Genomic DNA, 9,999 nt, shown 5'->3' with positions numbered 1-9,999 from the left:
TTTAATTTAATTTTATTTTATTTTATTTTATTTTATTTTATTTTATTTTATTTTATTTTATTTTATTTTATTTTATTTTATTTTATTATTTTTTATATTTTCCCTGATTATCTTAGAAAGCTTTTCATGTGCTGAACTGTGCTACAGTTACAGGAACAAAGACCACTGCTGGCAGTGGAGGTGTCAGACCTCCAGACTCTGTTTTTCTTCCCAATGAAAGTCTCCAAAGAAGTCCCCCTGGATCAATAGCAATAGGAGAATGATGCTCAAAACTGAAATACAGTAAAATTCAGCCTTTAAAACAAAAAAAAAGTTTTGTATTAGCTGTTTTTTTGAAATCTTCTTCCTTAACTACTTCATGCAAGCTCTGTCATTAGCTGTACAAGTCTTGAAGTCATGAAGAAAACTATGGAAGAGATGTCAGGAGTTTCTGCATTTTAATGAGTACCATGGTGTATTTTGGTCTGATGCTATGACGCTCAGGTACTGAGAGGAGAATAATGCAACTGCTAGAGAAAGTGAAGTCAGGAGGAAAAGCTGAAGTGACTTGGAGTATTAATGGGCCCCACGGAAGGCTGTTACTAATGAAGCCTCCCCAGGGCCTTGTTAGGGCAGATAATTGGAGGCCATGGTTAAAGACAGGCAAAGGCACTGTGCTGAAAAAAAGTCTTGTATTCTTCTAATGAAGAAGAAGAGGCCTCATCCCTGAAAGTGGGAGGGGAGATCCTGCACTCCGACATCTGTGTCAGGGCTCTTCCTGGGGTCTGTGGGATGGGGTGGGCAGTGTGATGCCATGAGAAGAGCAGTGGTATGACACCTCTGAGGTGCTGTACAACGTTGAAATGAATCAATGAGGCCCCATCACAATGAGTATAACATATCTCCTCCTAAGCTCTAGCCAAAGGGGCAGCTATGGCTGTTGTCTCTGTTACTCAGGCCTATGAGGACACAGCTTCTCATTAAAGCACCAGGGCCTCATTACCTCCTTGCCGCCACCCATGAACTAGGCAGGGCTCGTACCATTCTCCTCACTTGGCCATGCACATCCCCATCTCCTACTGACCAGGAAGCGTCCTGTGGAAGATGTTAAGGGAAAGGATCTTCCTTCCCAGAGGACAGGGGTCAAGGCCTGGCCCTTGTGCTTGGTGACACACATCCAGTTTTCCTACACCTCAGTGTCACCTTCACATTGCCTTTGTCTCCTTGTCCTCACTGTCTCCAGGGTTCTGCTCTAATGAGCTCCAAGGGAGGCTGTGTCAGTGCTGGCCCTCAGGGGGACACTGCAGGAAACTTGCCTCTGACTTGGACTTCTGGAGAGATGTCTTCAATTGTCTCTGAGTGCCTGAGGTTTGTGGGCTCATCAGCAAAGCCCCCAGAGGGGTGATTGCAGTGCCTTGGGCTGGTGCTGTGCTGCTGAGCTGGGCCGGACTCGTGGGACAGAGAGAGCGTGTGGCAAGAGGGCCCTGGTGCAGAGAGACAGCTGTGCCCAGGAGCAGCTCCTCTGCACAGCGCAGCAGGACTGGGGGGCTCTGACCGCAGCTGGCACACAGAGAGGAGAGAAGGAGAGAGGGCTTGGAGGCAGCTGGGTGTGGGAGGATGCTGAGAGCTGCCTGCAGGAGAAACCTGCACAGCCCTTGACAAGGTAAGTGCCTGGCTGCAGGGCCATGCAGCTGAAGGTACTGGAGGGGTCTCCTCTTGCTGGGTCTTGTTTCTGGGAGGGCAGTGGGCAATGCAGTAGGCTTTGAGAGTCCTGCTGGGCTGCAGTGCGAGGTGAGGAAGTCTGGCAGAAACCTCAAGTATTGCCATAGGCCAGGTCTCCCTGGTCTGCCCAGAACACCCTGCTCGAGCAGGCCATGTCAGGCTCTCTGTCAGCTGCCTCATAGTTCTTGCAGCCATAGAAAAGAAGACAAGCTCACAAGCTCCATTTGGCTTTCTGTGGTGCTCCTCCCTCAGCAGCCTTCTCCAGTGTCTTCTCCGTTTTTTCAGGGAAACAGTCTAACAGGATGGTCCTGCAACTCATATAGGGGTGACACAGGGCAGCTAAGAACAGGACTGGTGGGCAGAGCTGCTCTGCTTGATCTTCACCAAGGGACACTCCCACAGGGTATCAAGAGGAATGCACAGGAAATTTGAGGACATTCAGCAACCCAATTCCTATCCTAAGCTTTGCCAGGCCTACTGGGATAGAATAAAGCAAACAAAATCCCTACAGCTCAGCTCTGCACTCAGATGAGTTGTTTGCAACAACTGACAAGTAGAAGGCACTTGAGGTTCCCTCATGTTCCTGCTTTCCTCCTACTGCACAGGAGGAAGGAACTCTAGGGAGCCCACAACTGCCCATTCTTCCAGTGTCACTCTCAGCTAGCACCAGCCACAGCTCAAGCATGAGAGCTGCAGAAAATGTCTTCACATACTGAGCCTTGGACTGGGGGGTACTCTAAGGCTTGCAATAGTTCTTCCTCAAAGAAAACTTTTTTAACTTTTTCTACTGTTTTCTCTCAAACAGGCAGCCGTGTTCAATGTCAGAAAATGCCCAACATCAGCTCTGTGAGTGAGTTCCTCCTGCTGGCATTCGCAGACACGCACGAGCTGCAGCTCCTGCACTTTGCGCTCTTCCTGGGCATCTACCTGGCTGCCCTCCTGGGCAACGGCCTCATCCTCAGTGTCGTAGCCTGCCACCACCGCCTCCACACCCCCATGCACTTCTTCCTGCTCAACCTCGCCCTCCTCGACGTGGGCTGCATCTCCACCACTCTGCCCAAAGCCATGGCCAATGCCCTCTGGGACAACAGGGCCATCTCCTATCAAGGCTGTGCTGCTCAAGTTCTCTTTTTTGTCTTCTTCTTTGGTTCAGAGTATTCAATTCTCACTGTCATGGCCTACGACCGCTACGTTGCCATCTGCAAGTCCTTGCACTACGGGAGCCTCATGGGCAGCAGAGCTTGTGCCCAGATGGCAGCAGCTGCCTGGGGCAGTGGCTTTCTCAATGCTGCCCTGCACGCGGCCAGCACATTTTCCCTTCCCTTCTGCCAAGGCAACTCTGTAGACCAATTCTTTTGTCAAATTCCCCAGATCATCAAGCTCTCCTGCTCAGATGCCTACCTCCAGGAAGTTGAGCTACTTGTTTTCAGTCTTTCTTTTGTATTTGGTTGTTTTATTTTCATTGTATTGTCCTATGTGCAAATCTTTAGGGCTGTGCTGAGGATGCCTTCTGAGCAGGGCCGACACAAAGCCTTTTCCATGTGCCTCCCTCACCTGGCCGTGGTCTCTCTGTTTGTCAGTACTGGCATGTTTTCCTACCTGAAACCCCCCTCCATCTCATCCCCATCTCTGGATCTTGTCGTGGCAGTTCTATACTCAGTGGTGCCTCCAGCAATGAATCCCCTCATCTATAGCATGAGGAACCAGGAGCTCAAGGATGCCTTGAAGAGACTGATGACTGCAGATGTTTCACAATCAAAAACATAGCCCATTTTTTTCTGCATATGACCCACAATACATTGCAGGCTCAAGGTTTGTTCTGTTATCTTGTCATTTTTCTTACTCTGCAGACCATCACCACCAGCTCAGAGATATACAGTGCATCGAAGGAGGTTCAGCAATGGCTGGCCAGTCCACTGCTCATTGCTCATCTCATAAAGGCTCCCTGGGAAGTAGGATGTCCAGGAGAAGAGCAGGGCCCCCTGCAGGTTCATGGGAGACGTATAAAGGGAAACCCGTTGCTGCTGGTGCCAGCAGGCACATCATACACTCACAGAGAGATGAACACGAGCGAGCACAAATGCCATCAGCCATTCCTACAAGTCTCATGAAGGCCAGTGGGGCAGACAGTGTCACAAGGTTAAGTAACATGCCCTGGGAAGGCACATGAATCCAGCTCTGAGATGTGCTTCCTTGAAGCAAGGTCCCTGTGACCATTCATCATGCCGTGGGGCATCTCAGAGGAGGGCAGAGCAGGGCAAAGCACTGCAGGGCTGAGGTGCCTCCCAGCCTCTGGCAGTGGCTGCAGGAACCAGAGGGACACTGCAGACACTGCAGTGCACTGTGCGTGGTGTGCAAGGCAGAGACTCGTGTCTCGCAACAGCCCTGTGTGTATGAGGAGCGTGGGAGGCCAGCTCAGATGTGGACACCTCACAGAGCGCTGCCATTGCCCTGTGTGACTCCAGAACCAACCCCCAGTGTCTCTGTGAGATTTCTGTAACCCCCTTCTCACAGGCTCATTACAGATGCCCCTCTCTGCTATGTCACACTACCCTGCCTTTCTGGACCAGGCCATCAAGCGTTTGGATCAGAGAGATTTCTGGGGACTTGGAAAAAGCAGACAGCAAACTTGTCTTCAGGAAGGACAAGAAAAAGGATTGGGAGACTTGCAGTTGTCACCTCTGCCCATGGGAACATGATGGGGAAAGTCCTGCCGCAGGTGAAGCAGTGGAGGAGGGGAGAGAAGGGAATGTGGTGAACCTGGATTTGGCAAGGCCTTTGCCATAGTCTCCTGGAGTCTCCCTTTAGCCACATTGCTGATATTCACACTGAAGAAGGGGACGAAGTTGGGGGGGGGAGAAGTTGGCTGGACATTAGTAGTACAAAGTGCTCCTGCCAGCCAGTTACCAGCAGCACCCTTCAGTCATGGGCACTTGGGCCAACACTGTTGACCCTTTTTTATCTCCCTTTATGTTGGCATGGAGCACTTTTCCCAGTCTTGATCTTTCCAACATGAGTTGAAACAAAGGATCACTGAGTATTCTGAAACTCAATACCATGTTGTTGTTGTTGTTATTATTATTATTATTATTATTATTATTATTATTATTATTATTATTATTATTATTACTTTCCCTCTGAAGCACAATCACAGAATCATACAATGGTTGAGTTGGAAAGCACCTTGACGATCATTTAGTTCCAGCCCCCCTGCCATAGGCAGGGACACCACCCCCTAGATCAGGTTCCTCAGGGCCTCATCTAACATGGCCTTGAACACCCCCAAGGATGGAACATCCACAGCCTCAGCCACTGCATTCCACTCCCTGGAATGCAAGTCATCAATCCCATAGACTTGTACTTCTTGAGCTTCTTCAGGTGGCCTCAAATCTTCTCTTCACTTACAACAGGTGGGAATTTGCACCCCCAGCCACCAACTATGGGTTCAGGGAATGAAAGACTTGTGAAGCCTGACTGGCAGGGAAGACTGAAGAAAAGAAGTTGTTGAGTCCCTCAGCCTTTTCCATGTCTGTCATTACCAGTTCACTCTTCTCATTCATCACAGGGGGTTCAATGTCCTTGGCCTTCCTTTTCTGAGCAAGGTACCTACAGAATCTCTTCCTGTTATTCTTTTCATCCCCTGCTAATCTCAGTTCCATCCATGCCTTGGTTTTCTTTATCCCATCCCTCCACATCTGAAACTGAAACATGTGAGAGGACCTGGAAAAAGTAGACTAGGATCCACAGAAGGCACTTGGGAAACAAAACTTGTACATAGGAAGCATGATTTTGTGGAGGTGCAGAGCTGATGGGCACATTGCTCAGGATGCGCCTAAAGACCTTTGTGCCCTTTTCCCTCCTGACTACAATGCTACTTCCTTCTCAGGAATGAAGGAGCCAACAGAGGTGAGACAGATACACTGAGATGTTAAATGTCATCAGAAAGCTGATCCCAACAAGATATGGGGAGGTCAGGAGCAGCAGTGAGATTATGGGGTGGGAAGAGGAGCATGGCCAGCAGAAATTAACGATTTCATAGAGGTAAGAGCATTCATGCAATGCCAGTAGTGCAGTAAGACTGACTTAAAACAGTCACATATGGCCCTTAACTTACTTGAAACAGTAATTTTATTCCCCAACCTAAATACTAATATAATACTCTGAAATGAAGCAGTTTTCTCTCTTGATTACCCTAATCCCTTCTGTCAACACTAACATTAAAATGCTCTATTTAACCCTAGACTTCTTGGCAGACCTAAAACATCCCTAAACCACAGAGCTTGTCTGTACCTTAACCACAGACCTGTCACCACAAGCAGAACACCAAACACTCCCACTAAAACTTTGCTTAATCTCTAACCCAGAAAGTGAAAAAGAGGTACCGAGGAGACGAGAGTGAGCTCAGCTCTGTCTCAGGATCTCCTGCCCCAGCAGGAGGAATGTGACTGTGGCAGGGACTGTGAGGTCACTTCTGTCTCTGCACTTGATAGGGCAGCAGCAGGAACGTGTCACAGAAAGGGACTGGGAGGTCACTTGTGTCTGGAGGTGGCAGGTCAGCCTTGACTTCTCCCTGGGAGCTGCACTTTTGGGCCGACATCTGGCAGTGGAAAGGGGACATTCAGCAGGGTCTATGTAATCAACATGAGTTTTGTGCCTGGAAGATGAGGGAGGGAGCACACCATGATAGAAAAGTGATGACAATGCAACTACAGGTGAACACCAGTATTTCTTCTCCTGGGATGAATATGCATCCTGAAAAATCACATTTCTTCATGATAGAAATTACACTTCACATGAGACATTTTACAGAAAGGATTGAGTCTTTTGAGCAGATGAGTTGTTGCTTTATCATTCAAGTACTGAAAAAAATACTGGGTATTCTGGCAGAGCTTTGCTGTCTGACCATAAGCAACCAGGGTGTGTTGGGTCTGTCTGAGCTGGAGTCACCTTTTCCCTGCAGCAGCCCACACAGTGCTGTGCTCTGCACTCGTAGCTGGAACAGCACTGATATCACTCCAGTGTTGTGTCTCTTGCTGCATAGTGCGGGCACAGCATCAGGACTCCTTCCAAGCCCCCAGGAGCCAGCAGGCTGGGGGTGGGCAAATGATGGGGAGGGGACATTGCTGGGGCAGCTGACCTAAACCAACCAAAGGGATATTCCATAACACCTGAGGTCACACTCAGCAATAAAAGGGGGGGCTCTCGTGGGGGAGGGGGCTGTTCCTCCTGATCAACCACTACGCGTTTTGAGGCCCTGCTACCCAGGACGTGGCCAAACACCGCTCGCTGATGGGAAGTAGAGAATATTTTTTTCTCTCGCTGTGCTTCTGCGCAGACTGATTGTTTCTTTTGTCTCTGTTTTTCCTCCCCATTCCTTTTCCCTTTAATTAAACCTTTCTCATCTCTAACCTCGAGTTCTCTGTGTTGTATTTTCTCCCCCTTCCTCTTTGAGGAGAGGGGGAGTGAGAGAGCGGTTGTGGTGGAGCTCAGCTGCCCACCTGAGTAAAACCACCACACATGGCCAGCAGAAATTAATGATTTCATAGAGGTAAGAGCATTCATGCAATGCCAATGCTGCAGTAACGCTGACTTAAAACAGTAATGTATGTCAATTACCTTACTGGAAACAGTGATTTTAATCCCTAAACCTAAATGCTACTACAACACTCTGAAAGGAATCAATTTTCTCTCTTGATAACCATAATCCCTTCACTTACCACTAACATTAAAATGATCTATTTAACCCTAAACTCCTTGGCAGATGTAAAACACCCGTAAACCACAGAGCTTGTCCATACCTCAACCACAGACGTGACAGCACAAACAGAACACCAAACAATCCCACTAAAACTTTGCTTAATCTCTAAGCCAGAAAGTAAAAAGAGATACCAAGGGGGCTAGAGAAAGCTCAGCTCTGCCTCAGGATCTCCTGCCCCAGCACGAGGAATGTGACCATGGCAGTGACTGTGAGGTCACTTCTGTCTCTGCACTTGATAGGGCAGCAGCAGGAACGTGTCACAGGAAGGGACGGGGAGGTCACTTCTGTCTGGAGGTGGCAGGTGACAGTACTGTGTCTTGACATAGACCTGGGATCGGCACTTTTGGGCTGACATCTGGCAGTGGCCCTGCTAGGCCAGCAGAAGGCACCTGCTTGGCATGCTGACTGGGGGATCCCCTCTGCCTCCAGAGCCAGGAGGACCCAGGCAGAAAGAAGGCCCCAACATGGGTTGTCCCATCCCTTCTGCTTGAGTCCATGAGTGGGCAGCAGCAGGCACAAGGCTTGTCTGTGTCTAGCCAAGAAGCTGCAAGGCCAGCATCAGGCCCCTGGCTTGGAAGATGCTGGTGAGTATCTATGATGTGACCTTAGCTTCGTTTTTCAAGGAACAGCTGGTGAGGGTTGATGAGACAGTGAAATGATGGAAATGCTGGGATGAGAGCAAGGTGGTGAACAGAGTTGGGTGTCTGCAGACTTCCAGGAAATAGGATAAAGTGTGGGACAGCATATTAAAACGTGCAGAGGAGAAGGCAGAGAGTGCTGGCCAGAAAGGAAGGACCCAACAGCCCTATCACTTTGGCTAGAGCTTATGAGTAAACTAGATATAGTCATTGCAATGCAGCCTCTTTGCTTCCTTGCAACCCTGTGCAGAGGCAGGGTGGTGTCATACCAGTGTTCTTCTCATGGCATCACACTGCCCACCACATTCCTCAGACCTCCAGGAAAAGTCCTGAGCCAGACAGGGGGGTGCAGGATCTCCCCTCACAGTGACTGGGGTCAGGCTTTAGACCTTTTGCTTCACCAAAACCAAACAAGACTTTTCTCATCACAGTGCTTTGCCTGTCTGTAATCATGGCCTCCAATTATCTGCCCTAAGCAGTCCCTGGGGAGGCTTTGTTAGTAACAGCCTTCAGTGGGACCCATTGATACTCCAAGTCACTTCAGCTTTTCCTTTTGAGTTTGCTTTTTCGCTCAGTTGCATCATTCTCCTCTCAGTACCCAACTTTCATTGACTCAGCACCAAAACATACAATGGAACTCATTAAAACACAGTAATTCCTAAGGAGCCATGTCTCTCCCACCATTTTCTTCAAGTATTCAAGACTTGATCAGCTAATTGGAGAGCTTTCATGTTGTAATTAAGGAGGAAGATTTCAAGGAGTATCTAATAAAAATCTTTCTTCATTTTAAAGGCTGAATTTTGTTGTGTTTCAGTTTAGAGCATCATTCTCATGTTTGTATCGGTCTAGGGTTTCGCCTTTGAAGCCCTGTTTAGGTGGGAAGAACAGGGGTTTTCCTATTTCAAAACAAACAACAGGAAATCATGCTGCAATTTTCAAAAAAAACAAAGGTCATGTTCCTTATTTTGTTGCCTCCAGTGATGTTTACCTTCTTAAAAGGATGACTGTACATGATGTATTTTCCACTGATTAATAGGAAATTTCAAATAATTGTGTTAATATTAATCCATATCATACATATTCAATGATAAATTATGAGGTTCTTGCTCAGGAAACCATTAGACAGACTGCTGAGAGATGGGCGAGCTCGAACTCACTGAATCTCACAGCAGCAACTGGGTTGGTGAGAGAGGTCTGAATGGTCAAAGAGTAAGGGGAGGGCAAACCAGGAGAACCATGGGAAGTGCATGGGTCCAGACAGGCAGGTGGAAATGGGACGTTCAGCAGGGTCTGTGTAATCAAGATGTGTGTTGTCCCTGGAAGATGAGGGAGCACACCACGATAGACAAAGCGATGAGAATGCAAGTAAAGGAGATTATCTGTATTTCTTCTTCTGAGATGAGTATAGATCATGGTAATTATAATTTCTTCCTGATTGGAATTACACTTCACTTGAGACATTTTACAGAAGGAATTGAATCATTTGAGCTGATGAGCGATTGCTTTATTAGTTAAGAACTAAAGAAATAACTGAGTACTCAGGCAGAGCGTTGCTCTCTGACCAGGGAAAACCTCCTGTGGTCCTGTTGTGTTTGAGGCACTTGCCTGGACTGGCAGATGTCAGAAAAGAGCTGCAGGAGGCCGGAGCCCTTTGGGAAAATCAGGTGGAGCCAGGTGGAGTTCGCAGGGCACCTCCACTGCCAGCAGTGGTCTTTGTCCCTGTAACTGCAGCCCAGTCCAGCACAGGAAACCCCTTCAAAAACAAACCTCTTCTTCAGTGGGGTCCTGAGATTGACCTAGATTTGAAATGGCCATTGGAAACCTGAGATACTCTCCCTTATTCCTACTAGACACTGGAACATCCGTTTACCTTCCTGGGTCATCTTTAGCAAACTCAGGCTG

The 9,999-nt window shown here is 48.2% G+C and overlaps 1 protein-coding gene across 1 annotated transcript; it reads left to right on the top strand.

The window, feature by feature from the left end:
- Positions 1-2,529: 2,529 nt before the first annotated feature.
- Positions 2,530-3,468, top strand: LOC311216207 (olfactory receptor 14C36-like; the record flags this gene model as incomplete). Its single annotated transcript, XM_084297755.1, has 1 exon — positions 2,530-3,468. One exon carries the CDS (start codon positions 2,530-2,532, stop codon positions 3,466-3,468), a length of 939 nt encoding a protein of 312 aa, XP_084153881.1.
- Between the last annotated feature and the right edge of the window lie 6,531 nt (positions 3,469-9,999).

Source organism: Netta rufina, assembly GCF_964035555.1.
Source record: "Netta rufina genome assembly, chromosome: 18".
In the NCBI taxonomy this organism is placed as follows: domain Eukaryota; kingdom Metazoa; phylum Chordata; class Aves; order Anseriformes; family Anatidae; genus Netta; species Netta rufina.
This window is presented reverse-complemented; position numbering and strand designations above follow the sequence as displayed.